A 25,795-nucleotide genomic window follows, 5' to 3' on the forward strand; every position below is an offset into this window, starting at 1 on the left:
TCTGTTGACCGTCACCATCGTCATCATCATCACCATCGTCTTTCATCACTTTATTCTTACAGTCGGATCATATCAGGGTTTTTATATGTTTGTGGAACAGCTCCTTGTCGGTCCTTTTTGATTTTTTCATTCAAATAAACTGCAGTAAAAACGTCATCTGGACTTCAATATGATTTTGTGGACGTGTCACAGATAAGAGCCTACTAAGTCTCTCAGCGGCCTTTCAGAAAAGTAGTCGCTACAGGTTTGATTAACTTTTCTCTCCCTTGCAGGTGAAGGCTGGTTGCAGTAACTCAGAGCCCTGCAGCTTATTAGTGACTCTTCTCATTCATGGAGATGCTGTGTGAGAGCTCAGACCTCCCTGTTAACCTTCTCCCCTCAGACCCCACTGTTGGTTCCCAGATATGCAGCTTTAAATCATAGTGATTTTGTCTCCTGTTCCTTTCACAACACACACACACACACACACACACACACACACACACACACACACACACACACACACACACACACACACACAGCATCCAACTCCTACACTAATGATGTTCATACTTCATACATTACTTCCTGTAATTTGGTTTATTTTAGCTTAAATAAATACCTTCTGTTAACAGTCTGCCATGGTGTGTCTCCCTTTTGTTGTGGCCAGTATAGCCGGGTCATAACACTTATTTAAGGTTTCTGAGGAATATGTATTTTTGTAAGGTTTTCAATGTAATAAGAAAAGATGGTAACAATATTTCTTTTTCTTTTTAGCTCTTACAGTGTGTTCACATGTTCAAGGTGTAAAATAAGAACAAGGAAAAGGAAATAAAGTCAAATAAACTTCAGTGATCCATCAGTAAAAAAGAGTCAGACCATCATTCAGGGAGAGCTGCAGGCAGAATTGTTTGAATGAAGTATTGTCTCACAGTCTTGTGGAAAGCTCAGTGTCAGTGAACATTTGAACCACTGCCTGCTCACACTTATGATGATGTACTGTCCTGTAAAGCACTGAGGTAAGGTTTGCTGTGTTTCTGACTGTGAGCTTACGTTAGCTGGACTTTCACATTAGTGGGATTTTTCCCTTTTAGCTATTATCCCACAAATGTTCCCATCACTCTTCATCACCATCATCATCACTCTTCATCACCACACTGTTATCTACTGCGGGCTCAGAGTCTAACTATTCCCTGTTTTTTTTTTTTTTAATGAATAAAATAAAATAAAATAAAACCTCCTTCATCCAGGTTTTATGAACCAACAACATAACATTTATCTTAACTGGATGGCCTAATGCTCAAATAAATTTTAACCTAAAGTAGGACTTCACACACTATAGTCAGTATTTACAAAACTGAAAGGTAGACATTCATTTAAGGGGTCTTTGCCCCCTCTTGCCCTTGTGTAGAGCCGACCTTGTTGGGCTGTGTGTTTTCTGGCGGGGACTTCTTCTTCTTCTTTCTAGAATATTGTAAATTGTACGTCAAGCATCTCTTCTAGTGCGTTACGCAGCAGCAGACGTCCGTTCTGCTGCCCCCTACTGGAAGAAGCCCGTTATCTCAAGAAGTCAAACTGAACTGTTTCAGAAAGCAGGTTTAGTAAAAACTCTGAGTTGACTTAGAGTTGAAGGAAACTCTGGTTTTCCAGCCAGTCTCTCTCTCTCTCTCTCTCTCTCTCTCTCTCTCTCTCTCTCTCTCTCTCTCTCTCTCTCTCTCTCTCTCTCTCTCTCTCTCTCTCTCTCTCTCTCTCTCTCTCTCTCTCTCTCTCTCTCTCTCTCTCTCTCTCTCTCTCTCTCTCTCTCTGCTCACCATAAGTCAACTTGGAGTTCAGCTTTTAACTCAGAGTGTGTTAAACCTGCTTTCTGAAACAGGCCCAAGGAGTACAGTACACATCCAAGCTGATTTTATTCTGAAGTTCAGTTTAGTTTCAGTTAGTTTTGCATTGTTCATTGTAGTTTTTATTCATTTTTTGTTTTATTTATAGTCTTTTACTTTAATTTCAGATCACTACATTATTTTTTGACTGCTAGTTTAAATTTTTGTCTCAGTATTCAGTAACTATAATAAAGCTGGTACAGGTATGACTCTTTACCAAAAATTATAAACATTAATTTACATTTGAAGAATGAGCCATCTTTTATAACTACAGATAAACTAGTAAAAAAATGAATAAGGAAAAAGAATTAAATGAATAGATTAGATTAGACATTTTCTACATTTTCTTTAAGAATCAGTCATCTTTTATAACTACAGACTAAACTGTAAAATACTGAAAATATAGAAAAAAAAAAAATTAGGTTCAGTTGTTAAACATTAAGATCAACAGTAGTAACAGACAGTCAGTGAACTGACCTCAGGTTGTTCAGTCTACAGTCTGGATTCTTCAGAAGATCAGACAGTAGCTTCACAGATGAGCTACTCAGCTTGTTGTTACTCAGATCCAGCCATCTCAGATGGGAAGGGTTGTCCTTCAGAGCTGAGGCCAGAGAAGTACATTTCTTCTCTGACAAACTGCAACCCCACAATCTGAATAAAGAATAAATGATGTAGATTAAAATCCATTTATAATCCAATCAGATGTGTTCAGGTTTTAAATGTGTAGTTCAGCATTACTATGTCCTCATCAATTAAGCATTTCTCTAAAATGAGCAGAGTGACTTTGTCATTGTGTTATTGTGGATCATCATAATGTCAGCCTTCTACAGACATCATCCAAATGTTACCACAACATTCAGACACATATTCATGTCAACACTGTGTCAAAAAATTACTTAAAACACCTGCGTGTGTGTGTGTGTGTTTGTGTGTGTGTGTGTGTGTGTGTGTCTCAAAAATTTGACCATAAATCAATGTTCCTCTTTTGTTGACATTTTGTTGTTGATTTTAAAATATATATTTGTTTTTATATATATTTTTATGGGAAGATTTTGTTTTATTAATTGTGTTTTTATTGTGTGACCTTTGACTTCTCTGTGACATCACTTCCTGTTGCTTTGTGTCTCAGGACTTGCTGAGGAAATAAGCTGACAGGGATGCTCCTGTAAATAAGATGCTAAAATGAGCTAAAAAGTTAAACAAAGGCATGAATATTGTTTTGTGTCACACATGCTGTTCTTTTTTAGAGGAATGTATGTTAGTGTGTATTTTTTATGTACAGCACTTTAGCAGCATAAGTTACAATCTTAGGCTAAGTTAAGTGTTTCTCATACAGTCTGCTGTTTTCTCTTCTCCCTTAAAGTTGTGTGTGAGAACATGTATATATGTATGTGTTGTTTCACACAGGTATGTGAGCTCCCTTATATTTTTGTGTAATGATGTTTATTTTGATTATTTTTATACATATTGTGTATGTTCATACATCTATAAAATACAAAAAAATACCAATAATGGTTGGGAAAATAACTATTAAAAACATTATTGTAATTCAAGCATTAAGCGTTAATGGGCCGCCACTGCCCCGCCCCCAAACAGTGAAATGTGTCGTATGTGCATGTCGGTGCAAATCTGTAGGAGGAGTTCATTAAAGTATGAGGCGTGGAAATGGGGAAAAATAGCGTCAAAATGGCAACTTTGAATCAAAATGGCCGACTTCCTGTTGGACTTAGGGTATGGGTCCAAGAGGCTTTTTTGTGCGTCCGGTCATCATACACATGCTTACCAAATGTTGTTTATGTAGGTGCATGTTGATGTTCCAGAGGGCGCTGTGGAGCCGTTGTGATTCTTGATAAATGTGCAAAATTTGGCGTGTGTACAAAATGCGAAAAGGCATAAGGGGGCGCTACTGAGCTGTTGTGCCACACATAGGGTTATTAGGGTTAAATTAAATTACTCATTAGTTTGAACCTACGTGCCATGTTATGTGAGTCTGTGAACAATATAAATTCCTCTTAACAGTGTCAGAAAAATTAAAATTGATCCATGAAATTCAAGATGCCTGACTTCCTGTTGGGTCAAAAAATTCCACAAAATGAATTTCCAGGTCTACTGATGACACATTTTTAGCCAGGGTCAGGACAGACGAGCTAAGCGTGTGTACTTCTGAGGGACAACATTACTAACTCACAAATTTATATACCACCTCTCAAGATTCAAGATTCCCATTATTGTCATTGTAAAAAAAAAAATACAAAGAAATTTCACTGCACCAAGTGAGGACGGCTCTCACAGCTATAAATACTAAAAAATATAAAACTAGATAAATAACATCTCACTAACCAGTCAGAGACTAAGAGCCACATTTTTTACTGTGTTACTGTGAAGAGCCACTTCATACACACGGGCACACACGCACATCCCTTCCTCTCTGTCTCTCTCTCACACACACACACACACACACACACACACACACACACACACACACACACACACTTTAGGCGAGCTGGGGCCTGTATGTTTGGTATTTGAGACTCTGCTTGTTATCCTAAATGTTACTGTTGCATCACTTCCTTGTTTCCAAACTACAGACCAGAACAAGGGTCAAACACAACATGCACATTAAAGTATATAATAAATATGTCAGTTTCAAACAGATATAAGTTGAGAGGATCTTCTGTATACAGATGTGACTCTTAACCAAAAATGATTAACATTCCTTTTGTGTGTGTGTGTGTCATCCTGTGGCGTGGACACATTTGCAGGGTAAAACCTCCCCAAAAAAACATTATATGGACTTTTTACATTTTCCTGCTTGCCAGGTGTTGCGTTTTTACTGCATTCTCATCTTCATCAAAAAAACTAACAAGGACATTGAGGACTTTGTCCATGTTCTGGTTGGTGGCTTTATCGATATTTAAAGAAAACATGCCGTCTTTTAGCTTTTCCCAAATACGTCTTTTAAACTCTGGTGTTATGCCGTGTGTGTTCAAACAGCTGGCATGCTGGTTGGATATTGACAGTTTTGTCAGATCAATTTTGTCTTTGTCTGGCTATTTTTTGGTATGAATTTACCAGGTGTTGGGCGAGCTGAAAGACAGATCGTGCTCTGTGATGAACGTGCACACGCGTCAGTTATTGACGCCGGTACATCAGCTGTGGTTGTTGTTCCCGGTAACCGCAAAGTGTGTGTGAGAGCGCGAACAGCTGCACTGTGAGCCAGGTCTGATTCATGTGGTAGCACTTTTCTCTGCTAGTTGTGTATACTAGCTTTCTGGAGCATAACGTGCAGGAGCAAGCATCTGCTTCTCCTAACTTTTTACACCAGTTACCAAAAGGCTTATCGTCTTTTCAGACCTCTTCTGTCCACGCTGCCCAGCGCCATTTATTTTTAAATCCTTCATCAACTAGGAGGGCATCTTCCCCAGGTTTCATGAACTTGCTCTCCATCCTACTGTCCTTCGATATGACGTAGTCGTGACCCGATATGAGTCCCTGTCGATGGCATCTATGCAGCATGGCTAATAATGCTAGTTTGAGATATATCATTGGCAGACGAACTCATAAACTCGAAAGTGATGGTGACGATATCAAGACGGTCTTTTTTAAAAATATAATACTTATTTTCCCGCAGCCAAACGCTGCACACTGGAAATCCGGCATGGTGCCGTAATACTTTAAGCCCTGTAAGTTATGTATGTACATAAATTAGGTTCAGTTGTTAAACATTAAGATCAACAATAGTAACAGACAGTCAGTGAACTTACATCAGAGTCTTCAGTCTGCAGTCTGGATTCTTCAGAAGATCAGACAGTAGCTCCACGACTGAATCCTGCAGCTTGTTGTTACTCAGATCCAGATGTCTCAGATGGGAGGGGTTGCACTTCAGAGCTGAGACCAGAGACGTACAGCTGGTCTCTGACAAACTGCAGTCCCTCAATCTGAATAAAGAATAAATGATGTAGATTAAAATCCATTTATAATCCAATCAGATGTCGTCAGGTTTTAAATGTGTACTTCAACATTACTTATGGAAAACCACAAAGGTCACTGGAAAAAGGAATAAAGCATTTCATTAGTTAATAACTAATTGTACAATTTAAAAAGAGGAATTATAAAAAGGGATTTAAAACAACATTTAGGAAATACATTAATGAATTCAGTCCATGTATCATTTCATCATTTTGAGAATTCAAAATCAAAACATCAAAAAATGGGTTGTTATTTTATTATTTGGTTATGATTGTGAAACAAAAGAAGGAAGTTAGGATTTGTTTTTCAGACTTTTGATTTTAGGCTCAGGTCAAAAAAAGATATTTAATTTTTCCAATTTCTGTGGCCTAGAAGTTATTTATTGACTTCTTCTTCAGATGTGTGATGGACTGTATGACACATTCAGGTGCACAGCGGGCGCATTCACAGACTCACATTGAACTTAAAGGTTGGCAGGTTTACACACTGTGGTAATCCCAAAGACAAATGAGTTAAAGAGAGCCTGACTTTATGACAGCTTGTAGTGTACATTACTGCTCTACACTGATATGACTGTGTGTGTTATATTGTTCAGAGCGGAGCGGTGTTTCATTAGAGGCTTTCTCTGAGAATGTTACAGCACTGTGAACTATTTTCACCTGCAGTCTGCTGCTTTTATGGATCTACCCACAAATGATTTTGCTTTAATCTGCAGCTGAGAGCAACACACGGCTGTCTGTATGTCACAGTCAGCTGCAGCTTCATACAGCAACTGAAACAATAAGTGAGTCTCCAAACTGAGAAGGAGGCTGTGCACATTTACGCATGCGGTGCAACGGGTAAATTCATTAACACCAGATAATCAGAATCTAACAGTGATTAATATTCTATGTTCTGCTGCCCATCTATACCGACTCAGGTTTATATGTGTGATTGTTTATAATAAAGCAGAACTTATAGATGAACCCTGAGCTCCAGGATATTTCTATTTTTGAGAGAGAGAGAGACAGAGAGAGAGAGAGAGAGAGAGAGAGAGAGTCTGCGCAGTTTAACACCATCTCTCTGAACACATTAACATCTCCACAGCTGGTGGTAAATAAATAACCAAAGAGCTGCATTGATCAGTTCATCAGATCTTTTTCTCCTTCAGATGATCGGTTCATCATCTCAGAGTCAGATCAGAGGCTGCTAACAGCTGAGATGAGCGGCTGGCTTTACGCATGTCTGAAAACGTCACAGCAGATTTACAAACAGGAGAAGAAGAAGTCAATAAATAACTTCCGGGCCACAAGAATTGGAAAAATTAAATATCAAAAATAAATTTGGGTATTTTGTTAATTTCCCTTTTTTGACCTGAACCTAAAATCAAAAGTCCGAAGAACAAATCCTAATTTCCTTTTTTTTGGACAAAGTCAGAATCGATGCCTATATCTGGATTATGCAATTCAAACTCACTGACAAATTCCGGCTTTAAATGGACATCAAATCGGAAGACATACTTGGGAATCAAACTAAGCAGTGAAGCGCAAAAAAATAAAACTAATTTGGATAAAAGGGGGAAACTTAAGCTTACATTGTGGGGGAAGGTCAATGTGATAAAATGTGCTCATGATGTTGCCAGTAACTATATCTCCTCAGATCTTTAAACAGTATGATATAACAATTAAAGAATTTCTATGGGACAGGAAAAGACCCAGAATTAAATTCAGTAAAATGTGCTCTCCTAGGGACAAAGGAGGTCTGGGGCTGCCAGACCCGAGATTATACTATGTCTCCTTTGAAATGGCCAAACTAGCCAAACACTGGAATAAAGATAATCAGCTAGAGTGGGTTAACATTGAAAATAACCTGTCATCTCCTTTTACTCCAATTGATTATCCCAGTCCTCACATAATGTACTGAATCCTATTGATGAAGGGGAGTTCATGTATTCTCTGACGTAAAAAGAAAATACAGTCTTGAGGGAAAGGAATGTTTTTGGAAATATCTGCAGATCAGGGACTGTATTACCTCCAGGATTCAGTATAAGGATGGAAACCACATCATGGACTATCTCACGTTACCTGCTGAGTGGCACCAAGCCTCTATATTTTATAGAACAACCAACCAACTGCTCAGCGATGGCTGTCAGAGCCTGAAAACAATATGGGAGAAAGACCTGGGATGTCTGATGACTGACGAGGAATGGCTGAGAATTATATCTAATAATGGGAAATACATTAGGGAAGATAAAGGTACATTTACACAACACTAATTAACACACAGGTATTACTTGACACCACAAAGACTCAACAGAGCAGGTATAACAGTAACCTGTGATGGAAATGTCAGAAGGACATAAGTACTCTGTTACACTGCATCTGAGAGTGTCCTGTCATTCAACCTTTCTGGAAAACGGTTGTGGGCAACTTGAGCAACTGGTTGGGAAGTGCCGTACCATTATCTCCCAGATTATGCCTCCTAGGGGACAGAAGCCAAATACACAACATATCAAGTGGAGAATACACTGTAATCATGGCAGGGATTACAACGGCTGCCAGGACAATACTTAAATTATGGAAAACACCCAAACCCCCTGAACTGAAAGAGTAGGTAAACATTATGATAAAAACAGCTTCATACGATTTGATGCTCAACAGGATGAACAACAGAAACAAAAATAAGGCACCAATCTGGGATTTGTTCTGGACTCAAATCACACTGCCTGATGAACCTGCAGCATGAACACCTTCCGCTGAATGGATCCAACATTATAATCTGCTGTGAGGATATTCTACCTAGTTATGTAACTATCAACATACCCTTTACATGAGTGGTTTTATTTATACTGTATTTTTATTTTATTTTTGTTTTTCTATGCAACTGATGGTACATGTAGCGTGTATAACAAGAAATGTCTCACGATGTAAAATGTTGTTAAACTGTCAAACACCAAAGAGAAAAGAAATAAAAACTTCAGATGACTGAAAAATCACTTATCTTTTATAATTACACACTAAACTGTAAATTACTGAAAATATAGAAAAAAATAACTTCATAAATTTAAGTTATGTATGTATATAAATTAGATTTATATGTTAAACATTAAGATCAACAATAGTAACAGACAGTCAGTGAACTCACTCCAGGTCCTCCAGTCTGCAGTCTGGACTCCTCAGAAAATGACACAGTAGCTCCACGTCTGAATCCTGCAGCTTGTTGTCACTCAGATTCAGCTCTCTCAGATGGGAGGGGTTGGACTTCAGAGCTGAGACCAGAGGAGCACAGCTGGTCTCTGATGAACTGCAGTCCTCCAATCTGAATAAAGAATAAATGATGTAGATTAAAATTCATTTATAATCCAATCAGATGTGTTCAGGTTTTAAATGTGTAGTTCAACATTACTATGTCCTCATCAATGAGCTTTCTCTACAATGTGTGTGTGTGTTCTGTATAGATGTGACTCTTTACCAAAAATTATAAACATTCATTTACTTTAACGACTAACAGTGAACATTTTCTTTCATAAAAACACACAAAACTATAAATTACTGAAAATAAAGAAAAAAATAACTTCATGGATGTAAGTTATGTATGTATATAAATTAGCTTTAGTTGTTAAACATTAAGATCAACAATAGTAACAGACAGTCAGTGAACTTACAGCAGATCCTTCAGTCTGCAGTCGGGACTCTCCTTAAGTTCAGACAGCAGCTTCACGTCTGAATCCTTCAGTTTGTTGTTTCTCAGATCCAGCTCTCTCAGATGGGAGGGGTTGCACTTCAGAGCTGAGGCCAGAGAATTACATTTCTTCTCTGACAAACTACAGCCGCACAATCTGAATAAAGAATAAATTATGTAGATTAAAATCCATTTATAATCCAATCAGATGTGTTCAGGTTTTAAATGTGTAGTTCAACATTACTATGTCCTCATCAATGAGCTTTTCTCTAAAATGAGCAGAGTGACTAGTGTTATTGTGGATCATCATAATGTCAGCCTTCTACAGACATCATCTAAAGGTCACCACAACATTCAGACACATATTCATGTCAACACTGAGTCATAAAATGCTGCTGAGTCATGTCTGTCATTAGAGAATCATTGATAATCAGACACGTTAGACTAAAAACTTGTTCATTATCATCTTTAACAGCCGGTGGCATGGTCAAACACATCCTAGCAACCACAGATCATCTGGTATGTGACTCAGTAATCTTAAATTTGTCAATGTTCAGTCACAACCAGTCTCTCTTACCTGTTGCAGAATCACAACAGCTGAAATGAGCTCTTTTAAATATCAGATCATTGGTCAACAAATCCTTTCTGCTTAATGATCTGATAACTGAAAGGAATTTGCATTCTATGTTTTGAGTTGATATCTGGTTCAACAGCACGACTGGTGCAGCAACACTGATAGAGGCTTGTCCTCTAAACTATCTTTTTTTTATATTTTTGGGGCTTTTTGCCTTTAATGGACAGACAAGTAGAGAGAGACAGGAAACTGGAGGCAGAGAGGCGGGAATGACACGCAGGATAACCGGGGTCACCTGTAGTGAGGACTGTAGCCTCAACACATGGGGTGGGTGCTCGACCCACTGAGCTAAACAACACCCCTAAACAATCATTTTTTATCAGTCAAACAGGAGAGGAGGAGACATCGCAGCCATTTTCTCTACACAGTTTGTATATCATGACATTGACCTGGGTGGATTTACGTCATTTGAATATCTTGCTCTGAGCCTCCAAGCAGAATTATTAGTACTTATTATTATTACATTATACCGATCACCAGGATATTCATCATTATTCCTACAGGAATTCTCAGAGCTGATCTCACTTAGTGTCACTAGGTATTAGGGTTGATTCATGTACATATCACGATTTTTTATAGGGTGATTTTAATAATTTATTTTTCTACCCGGAATCATTTGTTTTTGCTATTTTAGAGGCTCTATTTTGGCCAAGGGTTTTATTTTACTACCTTACAGCTCTACCTTCTCAGCACCGCTGCAAAAATGACAATTTCATTAGAAGTTGCTAGCAGCTCTATGTAACTCTGCTTTTGGCTTCGGTGTAGGCTTCTCAACAAAACATGCCCCCTCCCGTCATAACACAACCCAACCCAACTCTCCTGGACGTCCTGTGAGTCTCCAGCATATTGATAGCGGCTCCTTGACGCCGCAAATGAGACACAATCTCCCGGAATCTGGAGTGAGCAAGCACTGCAGTGTGACTGCGCATGTGTGTGTGTGTGTGTGTGTGACTATCAATGCAGCGTGTGAGAGCACAGCGTCCTGATAGTGTGTGTGTTGCTGCTTATTAGACCAATCACACCTAAATCTTCTAAAGTGTAGGAGCAGTTCACACTACGTAAAACTACAAAGTGTGCACGTGCATCCTGCGCACGTATACACGCGCACAGAAAGCTATGGGTTTTCTATCGTTTTTGCGCGTCATATCAATGATAAAATGTCACTGTGTGGATCATTAACCTTGTTGCAGTGTGTCCCTGGTTATAGTTAGTGAACTATCAGCTTCTACCTGCTCAGATCTCACAGTCAGCAGCAGGAGAGGAGGAGAGCAGCAGCTAGTAGCAACGTATGGAAGCCTAATGATGGAAAAAAGTAAAACTGGTAACTACAAAAATAAACCATTATTATTATTTCTCTTTTATTATTTAACTTTTATTTATAGCTCAGGTCGACTGAACAACAGGAAATAGCTCTTTTTGTGTAGCATACATGTGTATGTTATTTTGTTAAAGCTATCAGACATTACACTACTTCAGAGAGCACTGAGTAGTCAGAGCACTTTACTTATTATTTTAAAACATATTGGTTCATCTATAGAACAATTCATTACAGACTGATGTGCATTGTTTATGGGAATGTCATTCATGGTTTATCATCTCTAGAAGTGTATCATTCAACTTGTTTGTTTTTTAAGAAGGAAAAGAAAATTGCAATTATTGATTATATCAAATCACAATTATCAAGAATCGTGATACAAATAGAATCGTGACCAAAGCATATCGTCCCACCCCTACTAGATATGGTCATCTACTGGACAGTTTTGAACTCACTCAACACAATGAAGCCACTCATCAGCATGTTAACACTAGACCTAGTTATCACAAAAGGGCTGAACACTGATAATGTGCCAGTCTCTGACCATCACTGTGCTCTTTGATACCAACCTAACCTTATCCAAGCCTAAAAGGGAATTCTTGTTTCAAAAGAGATTCCCAGATGACGAGGCTGAAATAATGTTTTCTGATGTTATGAGATCACTGGAGCCATACAGACTGCTCTTTAAACGACATGGTCGAGAAGTTCAATATTGCTTTGTCCTAAAATTGGATTATTTATACTAAAAATAATAAAAAGTCGACTGACTGAATCTCCCCATGGTTAAAGTGTTAATGAGATCAAGTGAAGCTGTCGGACAGCTGAAAGAAAATGTAGGAAAACTAGACTCACAGTTCACTGTGATGTATAAGGAGGCTATGACAGCATAAACAAAGCTGTACGTCTGGCCATGGATCGTTTTTCCAAGATTATTACAGAAGATTCGAGGAGGAGAGAGAGACTAGGTGTGTGTGTGTGTGTGTGTGTGTGTGTGTGTGTGTGTATGCGTGTGTGTGTGTGTTGGTGTAAAGATACTATTTCAACGATGACTTTTACTTTGAAATAGTATCGTTGACACTCATCACAACACACAAGCTGCACAAACTTGGCACGATGGATGTGTTGCTGACGTGTTGGATGATGTGCGAACACGTCAGCATTAGAAAATCCCATTGGACACTAGCGCTGTCCATCACAGATTCTGCATCGTGATTGGTTTATTTTGAATCACTTAACGTGTGCGGAAAGACAGCTGGGAGGGATAACGGGAAAAAAAACACGAGTGGACGTCGAGAAAGAAGCGACATTGTTGTTAGTTGTAACTTGAGTGAATTGTTTATAACATTTAGAGGGAAAGTGTTTCCCTATGATGGTATGTAGAGGGAATTTATTTGTAATTTGTGTTTTCTGTCATTCTTGCAGCTCACATCATGCACTGACATCGGATGAGAGGACGTCAAAAAAACTTTGATAAACAAACGAGGGCTGCAAAGAATTATTGAATGTGGCACATTAGAGGGAATAATATTTGTTGAGGTGACCATGGTCAAAAAAGTCATCATGCACTAATGCTCCATAGAGACTATAAGTAGTTAAATGCTTTGCATTGTTGTGCAGACACTTCTTAAATAAGTTTCACTGAGAAGAGACACATTTATAAAGTGTCTTTAGACTGCTATCTGAAACAGTCAGTTGTTACTGGTCTGAAGAGATCACCATTGTCAGAGATTATAAGTCTTATAACGTTTTATGAAGTGCTGCTGTGTTGTATACTAATTTTATATTTTAATATTTTAATAGGGCTTTTTTCAACATTTGTGTTGTTGATGTAGATGACTCTATAATAGCTGTAGTATTGCTTATTTTATTTCCAAAGGAGAAATAAAGGTCTCACCTATTCACTATTTCTCCTTATGAGTTTTAGGAGAAACATATCAGACAAAATAGAGACTAACATGAGAATCAGTTTTTTCTCCCTGAGCTGTAGAGGAGAAGCTTTGAGCAGTAAAAGTTTCCTCTGAGACTGTCTGTGATAAATTACTGCCAGCCAGCAGGAAAGGAAGTTTTCAGTTATTTAAACTGCATGTGCTCAGTGCTGCATCCACAGCTATGTTTAGTCAGTCCTGCCGCTGAATAAAACTCTACACTATACCGTTTGCTGTCTGAGTGGTGTAACACTAACACCATGACAGAAGTTAGTGCTACCAGTTAGCAGGCCCGCTAGCAGCTAAGCAGTACTAAATAATAACAGCTGAAACAGTCAAGCTGTCAGATTAACATGATGTGCAGCAGGTGAGCCGAGCAGGACATTAAAACAGCTGCTGTAGATTTCACCACCAAACGGGAGATGAAGTACGAGGCTCTCGCCGTGTATGTGCTGCTATCTGTTAGCCTCCTGCTAGCAGACTGCGCTGCGTCATGGAGCTGAACTGAAACACTGTAACTGTAGCACGATGCTAACGATCTGTAGAGGCTCGTGGAGACATTTTAAATGTTAAATATTACGTCTTAAATATTACTGCTGCTGCTTATATAAACACAGATTATCAGTAAATCCTGTAAAACTGATATATGCATTATATTAACTGAGTTATACAAGACTGTTAGTGAACGTAACTGCTCCACCTCATGTACTGACCCTGCACCCACAGCATTTATTAAGCGGGTGTTTGACAGTGTTTCAGGTCATGTCTTGAACACCATAAATACGTCACTTCAAAACAGACATCCAGATGCCTTTAAAACAGCTGTGGTTAAACCTTTACTAAAAAACCCAACCTAGATGTTAACGCTCTGTCCAGCTGCAGGCCGATATCCAACCTTTCAGTGCTAATAAACTCCTTTCATGTCAGTCTTGGAGATCACGTGACTGAGGAACATGACAACAGCTTTGAGCTTCCACAGAGGAGCTGCCACTTGGTGACATCATCAGAGAGCATAATGTTTCCATAGTTACGCAGATGATACACAACTGATACCTGTAGCCATAAACTCCATTACAGCCTGTCTCCTGGCAATAAATACATGGATAAACAATACTTTACTACTCTAGTCGGCCCAAAGACTAAAAGAGAAACACTGTACAATAATCTGGGGAAATTAACTTCATGGATTAAATCTGAGGTCACAAGTCTTTGTGCTATTTTAGATTCAGATTTAAACTTCAGGTCTAGTGTTAGTCTTAGTCCAGTGTCAAATGCCCTTATTGGTTTTTGCCGTATTTAGTCATTAAGGTCTTTAGTCTGATTTTAGTCAAAAGAAAAGTATTTTAGTCTAGCTTTAGTCCATGGAACTCATTTTAGTATTTCTTAAACAGATTAATCTTAATTAACATTTCAGTTAATCTAGTACAGTGGTCTCCTGGAGAGCTACTGCATGTTTTAGGTTTCTCTCCACTCTAACACACCTGATCCTGATAATTAACTCGTTATCAAACCCATTGACGAGCTTCAGCTGCTTGATAACGAGTTCATAATTAGAATCAGGTATGTTAGAGTGGAGAGAAACCTAAAACATGCAGAGTTGGAGACCTCGGTTAGACCTGAGGGGTATTGCACAAAAGGAAATCCAGGATAACTGAGCAAGCGCAGCTTGATCTAGTCTGACCGGCGCATCTTGGCTTATTCGGTTGCACGTTTGCTGAGCCAGGATGAAAAGGCGCGGCTATGTCAAGCCAGGTGTAGATAGTTGGGATAAGTGCGTGTTTACGGCATTCTCAAATAGACCCATGGCATCGATCACAGAATCACAGAAAAGTGTTGCGCGTCATTCTTCACGGCCGCTGAACAACCGCTCCTGATGGAGTTTCATGATGAGGTTAAAGAAATTATAAGAAAAAAAGGCAACACAAGCACAAAGCACTGTAATCAAGGAAAGGGAGAAAGCCTGGCAGACAATCGCGGACCGGCTCAATACGTAAGTAGTGCAATTAATATACAATTATTGGGTTAAGCATAGTTCAGTAGATAGAGCACTCGCCCCATGTGTTGAGGCTACAGTCCTCGCTGCAGACGACCCCGGTTCAATTCCCGCACCAAGTACTCCTATCCTGCATGTCATTCCCCCCTCTCTGTCTCCAGTTTTCCTGTCTCTCTCTACTAACCTGTACATCAAAGGCAAAAAGCCCAAAAAATATACTTTTAAAAAAAAAAAGTGCAATTAATACAACAGTGCTCCACTAGAATTGTCAAAATTACAATTAAAGGACTAAAGAAGTTACTGTCTAAGCCCACTAATCAACAGTTTTGATTTAAATTAAATTAAACACTTTGATTTAAATGTGGCAAGTAAAAGTGCATGCTTCTCAGGAAATATAATTAAGTGCAAACAATTATTATAATTATGTGTAGGGCAGGGGGAAGGCACATCTGCAGCTGCAGGATGCACTTCTGCAGATGAGGAGACAGTGTTGCTGGACTCCAGGCTTGAGGTATCATGTCTGGCTCATTTAGCCCATAATGGATATGAAGTCAGCGATTTGGTGCTAATAGAAAATAACGTGTAACAGGACCCAGATGCTGCTCAGCCTCAGAAGCAGCCAAGTAACATTGTGAGTATCAGCTAGTAAATAGTACAAAGTAAATCTACTGTACATTATACACAATAATGATACCACATGAATGACTATAAAATGACTGTTGCAATTAAACAGTCAACAGACTTTAATGAAACAACAATATAGTCTATTATATCAACATATTTAGAAAGACCATGGAAATGCTGTAAAACCCATTAATTTGTCACACGATCGACAGTAGAACTGCCAGATGAATCCCTGAGAATAATCTTAGCCTGGTTGTTAGCCTGGTCTGGAGCAGGCTAGCTGCAGAGAATAAATCACCATAGTAACTGGGCCGGGTTAAATTTAACCTGCTTTCATGCAACCGACTTGAGGCTAAATAAAGCCAGGATAACTAACATATCCCGGCTTAATCCCTTATCCTGGTTTCGTGCAATACCTCTCTGATCTAGTCTAACCAAGAGATGTCATTTTAGTCTTTTTCTTACTCATCTCCCAAGATTTGTTATAATGATGAAGTAGCTACACATGTTGAATGATTAAAGGCGTCTGGTCTGTTAGTCACAGAAATACATCCAGATATTAAACATCTTCTGATTTGCATATTTAGAAAAAGGAACCAAATATCCAGTCGTCTTTTTCTTCCTACTGTTGCTGTCATCAGAGAAAACGTCAAGCTCAACAGAGCAGATCGCACCAGACAGGAAGTCAAACACAGAATCAGCATAAATCACTTCCTGTCAACTGTCAAAATAAAACAACCTGTGCAGCCTCCCGATCGTATTTCAGCAACAAACATAAATAAAACAGATAAAGACAGCATTTATCTACGTAGCTACTGACCCACAATAGAAGCACAAAAATCAGAGAAAAAGACCAAATCAACTAAATTTGAGCAAGTGAACAAAATCGGACTGTTTAGTTGTGCTGCTACTCCAGTAATTACGGTAGCCTAAAGACACTCGTTCAGTTTTTATTGCCATAATTACTGTATTAACAGAGCAACTTTATTTAAAAGGTGGGTTGTTGCCGTGACTACCTCCACTGCTGTAATGCTCCCGGTGGGGTAGGAGGACACCGGGCAGAGGATGGAGCGTTGCCTGGGTAACGCTGTTCCTCACAGAGTCACACACGTCACCATGCACGAGCACAGGAAGCTAAACTAACACACATCCAATGAATGCACTGTTTGGATTGTCATTTAGAAGGAGAGAAACTATTTAATTTGTTTATTTAACTTTTTATTTAATGAAGTAGAGTCTCGTCATCGTCTCGTCTCAGAAATAGAAAAAACGGTCGTTGATGAATATATTTAGTTTCATCTGATGAAATGACCACTATTCAGGGCCTTTTCATCTTAGAAATAGTTAAATGTGACCGTTCATAAAAAACCAAACTGATTCATGCTTTTATCTCAAGCCGACTTCTTACTGAGAGGCTTCAGCTCATTCTAAACTCTGCAGCTCAAATATGAACCAGAACCAAGAGGAGAGAACACAGGAGTCCAGTTTTAGCTTCCTGTCAGTTTCAGAGCTCTTTACATACAAAGCTCTTAATGGACTATAGGACCAAACTACACGGAGAACTGCATGTTAGCTGTTTGCTTTCTATAACACTGCAGCCTTGGTTAATAACTATAGAACAAACTACTTTTAGATATCAGGAAGCAGTTTGATATCAATATTTTTAAGAGGAAGCCAAAAACTTGTCTTTTCACTTTAGCCTTTAATTTTCTCTTCTATCAGTCACTACTGCACTTCTTTTAATAGTTGTATTTTACTTTAATATTTTGTTTTTATTCTTTTTTCTACCTTTACTATTTGTGTTGTTATTTTTATTCTTATATTCCATCATATATTTCATTCATGTTTTTATTCTTTTCTGGGTTTTTATATTGTTTTGTGCTTTTTATGTGAAGCACTTGGTGTGTCATTTCTTTTGTGGTCTAACACAGCTACACTGTAGGAAATGACTTCATAAGTTCATCTGAAGCTAATATGAGGCTTTAACAGTCTGGTAGACTCACACTTGATTTGTCTCGCTCAAATATTTAGTAAAAAACATATTTGATATGTGGAGCTCAGACTCCTGAAGCCTCATATTAGTTTAAACTCTGGAAGTCATTTTTACACACAACAAGACTGTGGATTTTAAATTCCTGAAAACATTTAATTCTACAGATTTGAGCTAAAAGCAAATCCTGAAAATCTATGAACCAAACATCTGAAACTTCAGTGAAGGATTTTAATTGAATATATAGAAACAAATCTAGCAAAGCTACAGTCAGTGAACTGACCTCAGAGTCTCCAGTTTACAGTTTGGACTCTCCAGTCCAGCACACAGAACCTTCATCTTTGAATCAAGCAGGACGTTGTAGCTCAGGTCCAGATCTATCAGATGGGGGTTGGTCTTCAGAGCTGAGGCCACAACCTCACAGTGAGTCTCTGAGAGTCCACAGTCAGAAAGTCTGTAATGACACAAATATTACAACATATGTTATCATGAAAGAGGACACTTTATATTTACTTCATGCATTTGATGATGAAACAGTTTGAAGTGAATAAATCCTTTAATGAAAAGCAGCTGAGAGATAAACAGGAAACAAGAAGAGAGAGACAGAGAATCACATGCAGCCAAGCTCCACTGCTGGAACTGAACCACTGACATTGTAGTTATAAGATATGTGTCTTAACCAGTAAGCTACCAGAACACTCCCAGTTCAGCTAATTGTATCTCAGTGTGTTTAAATGAAACAATCATTCTCATCACTCTCTCTCAGACCTGCAGACTTTAATCTTTGTTTAGCTTGAATCTTGCAGATGAAGGAGAGAACATGGAGTTACATTGAGGCTTCCACAATGTGCACAGTGTGTGTGTGTGTGATCTGATCCCATGTCTGTCTCCACTAAGTTAATATGAGGACATCTTGACTAGAAAACCAGTTTTACTGTCCACTATGTTTAATGTGACTGCAGGATATTTAGACTCAGTTCAGCTCAGTGAACAGTTCCAGTTGATAAAGATCATCTCTCTTTGCTACCTGCTGCTGTCAGCTTCACATCCATAAGCAGCTACATTTACTGACTGATGATGGTTTGACAATATATACACACACACACACACACACACACACACACACACACACACACACACACACACACACACACACACACACACACACACACACACACACATCTATTATCCTGTTCTGGTATTGCAACGGATTACAATGAAATCAGCACTTAAGACACAATAACTAAAATGTATATAGTGGCGTCTCTTATGCACATAAACTTCTGTAACTTCTCATTTTAATAACTCTTCTGTAATAGTCAAAATTACGTCATATTCATATTTTTGTCTTGTACAGCCTTTTGAACCCTTTACAATATGATTACTATTAATTGTTTTCTCTCTTTTATTATCATCTCTTTTTATCATTATGAACTCTCATTGTCCTTCGCAGAGATTCTCTCCATTCCATGGTGGTGCAAGGCAGCAGCTCTCTGCCAACAAAGAGGCGTGGCACACTCAGCCCATAGGAGCATCAAAGGATTGCAGGATGTCACACTGGAATTTAGTATTTTTTATTTTAATGTTTGCCGACTTTTTACTAACCTATGTTTTATATAGGTTGAAGTTGCAACAATGTAAACCTATTGTCTTTTGCCATTTGTTTCATGGTATTAAAGGCCTTCCACAGTAACAGCAGCTCTATAATGGAATTACTCTACTCTTTTTATGACTTCATAGAATATAGCAGTGGCAATAAAATGGCTGTAGTAGTTCCATGTTTAGAAATGGAACTGTTGCCTGTTGTAACTTTAGGTGATGTGGGTGAAATGGGCATCTTATCATGTCTAAATATTTATTTTTATTCCTCTCTCTGTAGATGTGGGACACCATACTGGGATACACCCAGGAACGCTTCTCCTTCACAGACCACCTCGTTAGTGTCACCTTGCTGCTTGGAGACAGGTTTGAGCAGTACAAGGCAGCATTTCCTGAAGATGCACTCAGCAACACCCTGAAAGCTTACCCCATGCTAAATGGAAGCAAGCTAAAGACAGAGCTTGGTCTCCTGTACAGGAAGGATGAGTTCCAAGCCTGTCGTGGTGCTGTGGACTTGTTCCAGTTATTCATGGAGAACAATCTTGAAGAGGTCTTTTCAGAGACTGTCACCCTCCTGAAAATCCTCATCACCACACCCATGACCACCCATTAAGCTTGGAGGTGCTTCTCGACATTGAAAAGAATTAAAACTTTTCTAACACCATGACCCAGGAGAGGCTAAATGCACTGGTCATGCTGTCCATGGAAAAAAGACTGGTGACAGACATGACTGACTGCAATCAAAAAGTCATTGAGAAGATTGCTGGCCAGAAGGAAAGGAGGGCAAAATTTATGTTCAAATAGTGCTACTGGCCTTTGTTTAGGCAACTTTACTGTTAGTTGTATTCTTTTTAGATTGGTTTTACTTTCTGTATTTTTTAAATTTGTTTGGTGAAGTAAGACTGGTGCTACTGTTTGTTTGTTACTGGTATGCAGTAAGAAAAGTAATTGAACAGTATTAAAGTTGATATGGCCTGTATTGGATGCTGTTTGAAGCAACTGAACAGTAGCTGAATGACCTGTGGGAAAACTTCAAAGCTGCTGATGAATGAAGAATCTCAAATCGCCCAGGCCAGAACAAGTCCCGACAAAACCAAGAGTTGGGTGCAGCGGTCACCAAAACAGAGAAGCTGTACCACCATTGTGATAGGTGCTAAGAAGATGAGACCATGTTTTGAAAGAAAGCTGATTAGTTGAAATTGGGGGAGTTGACACCACGGTGGTCAGCAATATTATTGGTATAAAAAGAAACTTTTATCTTAGAGCCATTGTATCATTTCTGCATAGACTCTGTGTGTGTTTTGGTTCCAGGTTTTGCTGCAATAAAGCTCTACTGCACTCAGCTGGTGATGTCTGACTGAATATTCTGAGACTCCAAAACCTTTTGAACAAGTATTTAACAATTTGACCTATAATGTTAATCACATCTGGACTTACCGAGCCTTTCTGCAGTTCCTCACAGCTGGGATCAGTCTCTTTCGTCCCTCCGATGATGTGTTGTACTTCTCCAGGTCCAACTCATCCAGAACCTCCTCTGACATCTGCAGCATGTAGGCCAGAGCTGAGCAGTGGATCTCAGAGAGTTCCTTTGATCTGTTCTCTGACTTCAGGAACTCTTGGATCTCCTGGTGTACTGAGCCGTCATTCATCTCCATCAGACAGTGGAAGATGTTGATGCTTCTGTCAGGAGAGACCTCCACAGTGTTCATCTTCTTCAGGTTGTTGGTGACTCTCTGGATGATTTCTGGACTGTTGTCTGTCTGACCCAGCAGGTCTTCTAAGAGACTCTGGTTGGACTCCAGAGAGAGGCCATGAAGGAAGCGGACAAACAGGTCCAGATGGCCATTTTTACTTTGGAGAGATTTCTCTGTGGCTCTCTTCAGGAAGTGATCCAGAGATAAGTCACTGTAGTCTTCTCCTACCAGGAAGTCCTTCAGTACCTCTGTCTTCCTGCTGGTGTAACAGTGGTACATGTAGACTGCAGCCAGAAACTCCTGAACGCTCAGATGAACAAAGCTGTAGACTGCTTTCTTGAAGATCACATTCTCTCTTTTGAAGATCTGTGTACAAAATCCTGATAACACTGCAGCCTCTCTGACATCAAGACCACACTGCTCCAGGTCTTCTTGGTAGAACATGATGTTTCCTTCCATCAGTTGTTCAAACGCCAGCCTCCCCAGCTTCAGAAGAAGGTTCCTGTCAGCCTTCTTCAGCTCCTCTGGACTCGTCTCATGTCCCTCATCATACTTGTTCTTCTTCCTCTTTGTCTGAACCAGCAGGAAGTGTGAGTACATGTCAGTCAGGGTCTTGGGCAGCTCTCCTCTCTGGTCTGGAGTGAACATGTCCTTCAGAACTGTAGCAGTGATCCAGCAGAAGACTGGGATGAGACACATGATGTGGAGGCTCCTGGATGTCTTGATGTGTGAGATGATTCTGCTGGACTCTTCATCACTGAATCTCTTCCTGAAGTACTCCTCCTTCTGGGGGTCAGTGAAGCCTCGTACTTCTGTTACCCTGTCCACACATGAAGGAGGGATCTGATTGGCTGCTGCAGGTCGGGAAGTTATCCAGACGAGAGCCGAGGGAAGCAGCTTCCCCTCGATGAGGTTTGTCAACAGCACGCTGATAGATGTCTTCTGTGTGACATCAGTCACGACCTCACTGTTGTTGAAATCCAGTGAAAGTCTGCTTTCATCCAGGCCGTCAAAGATGAACAGAACTTTACAGACAGCGAGCATCTCTGCTGTGAGCTTCTGTAATGTTGGATAGAAAACATGGATCAGCATGATCAGACTGTACTGCTCATCTTTGATCAAGTTCAGCGCCCTGAACGAGAACAGAATCAGCAGACTGATATCTTGGTTGTTGGAGCGCTCTGCCCAGTCCAGAGTGAACTTCTGAACTGAGAAGGTTTTTCCAACGCCAGCGACGCCGTTCATCAGAACCACTCTGATGGGTTTCTGTTGGTCAGGTAAGACTTTAAAGATGTCCTGACACTTGATTGGAGCATCATGGAGGGTCTTCATCTTGGAAGCTGTTTCAAGCTGCCTCACCTCATGTTGGGTATTAACCTCTTCACTCTGTCCCTCTATGATGTGGACCTCAGTGAAGATGCTGTTGAAGGGGATTTCATTTCCTGCTTCATCAGTTCCTTGAACCACACATTCACATGTGCTGCTCAGAGTGATATGATGTTCATCTAAAACCTCCAGCAGACCACTTTCGGCTGAAAGAGAAGAAAAAAAAGATAGATTTAAACAGAAATCAGTGTGAGTGGTAATGTAGGATAGAGGAGGTAGATTCCTGTCCTGTTTTCAGAGACGATGACATCAGCAGACAGAACTTCAGTCTTACTTTGTACAGTTCTGGTCTGACTGTCTGTCTGCAGTCCAGGTCTGGTTCTGGATCTTTCTGCACACTGGGGACAGGAGGAGTCTCCTGATGAAGAGACTGGATCCTTCAGGACGTCCTGACACAAAGAACAGCATGTCAGCTGCTCCTCCACAGAAACAGCCCTCCTCTTCCTCTCTCTGTGGACATGAACACATTCTTTATGACACATGACATTAGTGGAGGCCAACTGACAGCTCACAAGCTGCATGCAGCTCTTTCCCCACATAAACAGTCCAGACTGTTAGTATTTAGACTGTTCTTGTTCTTCAGGCTCTGAGATTCAACACATTCAATCCATCCATCCATCCATCCATCTTCTTGCCGCTTATCCGGGGTCGGGTCGCGGGGGCAGCAGCCTAAGCAGGGAAGCCCAGACTTCCCTCTCCCCAGCCACTTCGTCCAACTCTTCCCGGGGGATCCCGAGGCGTTCCCAGGCCAGCCGAGAGACATAGTCTCTCCAGCGTGTCCTGGGTCTTCCTCGGGGTCTCCTACCGGTGGGACGTGCCCTGAACACCTCACCAGGGAGGCGTCCGGGAGGCATCCTGACTAGATGCCCGAGCCACCTCATCTGGCTCCTCTCGACGCGGAGGAGCAGCGGGTCTACTCCGAGCTCCCTCCGGATAACTGAGCTTCTCACCCTATCTCTAAGGGAGAGCCCAGCCACCCTACGGAGGAAGCTCATTTCAGCCGCTTGTATCCGCGATCTTGTTCTTTCGGTCACTACCCAAAGCTCATGACCATAGGTGAGGGTAGAAACGAAGATCGACTGGTAAATCCAGAGCTTCGCCTTTCGGCTCAGCTCTCTCTTCACCACGACGGATCTGTGCAGAGTCCGCATTACTGCAGACGCCGCACCGATCCGCCTGTCGATCTCCCGTTCCATCCTTCCCTCACTCGTGAACAAGACCCCGAGGTACTTGAACTCCTCCACTTGAGGCAGAATCTCATCCCCGACCCGAAGAGTGCACTCCACCCTTTTCCGGTTGAGGACCATGGCCTCGGATTTGGAGGTGCTGATTCTCATCCCGGCCGCTTCACACTCGGCTGCGAACCGATCCAGTGAGAGTTGGAGGTCACGGTCTGATGAAGCCAACAGGACCACATCATCTGCAAAAAGCAGTGACCCAATCCTGAGGTCACCAAACCGGACCCCCTCTACACCCTGGCTGCGCCTAGAAATCCTGTCCATAAAAATTATGAACAGGATCGGTGACAAAGGGCAGCCCTGGCGGAGTCCAACCCTCACTGGAAACAAGTCCGACTTATTGCCGGAAATGCGGACCAAGCTCTGACACCGGTCATACAGGGAACGGACGGCCCTTATCAGGGAGTCCGATACCCCATACTCCCGGAGAACCCCCCACAGGATCCCCCGAGGGACACGGTCGAATGCCTTCTCCAAGTCCATAAAACACATGTGGACTGGTTGGGCAAACTCCCATGCACCCTCAAAGATCCTGCAGAGGGTGTAGAGCTGGTCCACTGTTCCACGGCCCGGACGAAAACCACACTGCTCTTCCTGAATCCGAGATTCGACTATCGGACGGACCCTCCTCTCCAGCACCCCCGAATAGACCTTACCAGGGAGGCTGAGGAGTGTGATTCCCCTGTAATTGGAACACACCCTCCGGTCCCCTTTCTTAAAAAGGGGGACCACCACCCCAGTCTGCCAATCCAGAGGCACTGCCCCCGATGTCCACGCGATGCTGCAGAGTCATGTCAACCATGACAGCCCCACAACATCCAGGGCCTTGAGGAACTCAGGCCGGATCTCATCCACCCCCGGGGCCCTGCCACCGAGGAGCTTTTTAACCACCTCGGCAACCTCAGCCCCAGAGATAGGAGAGCCCACACCCGAGTCCCCCGGCCCTGCTTCCTTACCGGAAGGCGTGTCGGTGGGATTGAGGAGGTCTTCGAAGTATTCCTTCCACCGATCCACAACGTCCCGAGTCGAGGTCAGCAGCGCACCGTCCCCACCGTACACAGTGTTTACGGCGCACTGCTTCCCCCTCCTGAGACGCCGGATGGTGGTCCAGAATCTCTTCGAAGCCGTCCGGAAGTCTTTTTCCATGGCCTCACCGAACTCCTCCCATGTCCGGGTTTTTGCCTCAGCGACCGCCCTAGCTGCGCTCCGCTTGGTCTGCCGGTACCTGTCTGCTGCCTCCGGAGTCCTACAGGCCAAAAAGGACCTATAGGACTCCTTCTTCAGCTTGTCGGCATCCCTCACTGCCGGTGTCCACCAGCGGGTTCGGGGATTGCCGCCCTGACAGGCACCGACCACCTTGCGGCCACAGCTCCGGTCAGCCGCCTTAACAATGGAGGCACGGAACATGGCCTCCCCCGGTACATGGTTGAAGCTCTCCCGGAAGTGTGAGTTGAAACTCTCTCTGACAGGAGACTCTGCCAGACGTTCCCAGCAGACCCTCACAATGCGTTTGGGCCTGCCAGGTCTGACCGGCATCCTCCCCCACCATCGGAGCCAACTCACCACCAGGTGGTGATCAGTTGACAGCTCCGCCCCTCTCTTCACCCGAGTGTCCAAGACATGCGGCCGCAAGTCCGACGACACAACTACAAAGTCAATCATCGAACTGCGGCCTAGGGTGTCCTGGTGCCAAGTGCACATATGGACACCCTTATGCTTGAACATGGTGTTCGTTATGGACAATCCGTAACGAGCACAGAAGTCCAATAACAGAACACCGCTCGGGTTCAGATCGGGGGGGCCGTTCCTCCCAATCACACCCTTCCAGGTCTCACTGTCGCTACCAACATGGGCGTTGAAGTCCCCCAGCAGAACGAGGGAATCCCCAGGGGGAGTGTTTTCCAGCACCCCC

At 41.5% G+C, this 25,795-nt stretch overlaps 1 protein-coding gene across 1 annotated transcript in view; it reads right to left on the reverse strand.

Moving 5' to 3' along the window:
• Positions 1 to 25,795, reverse strand: part of LOC128378569 (NACHT, LRR and PYD domains-containing protein 14-like) — a 118,684-nt gene that overhangs the window by 15,335 nt on the left and 77,554 nt on the right. The window contains exons 10-12 of the mRNA XM_053338133.1: positions 8,949 to 9,122; positions 5,621 to 5,794; positions 2,334 to 2,507 (exon numbers count right to left, since the gene is read on the reverse strand). Of these exons, the coding sequence (XP_053194108.1) occupies positions 2,334 to 2,507; positions 5,621 to 5,794; positions 8,949 to 9,122 (522 nt within the window). The remainder of the gene's footprint in view (positions 1 to 2,333; positions 2,508 to 5,620; positions 5,795 to 8,948; positions 9,123 to 25,795) is intronic.

The sequence above is a fragment of the Scomber japonicus genome, chromosome 18 (genome assembly GCF_027409825.1).
Source record: "Scomber japonicus isolate fScoJap1 chromosome 18, fScoJap1.pri, whole genome shotgun sequence".
Taxonomy (NCBI): domain Eukaryota; kingdom Metazoa; phylum Chordata; class Actinopteri; order Scombriformes; family Scombridae; genus Scomber; species Scomber japonicus.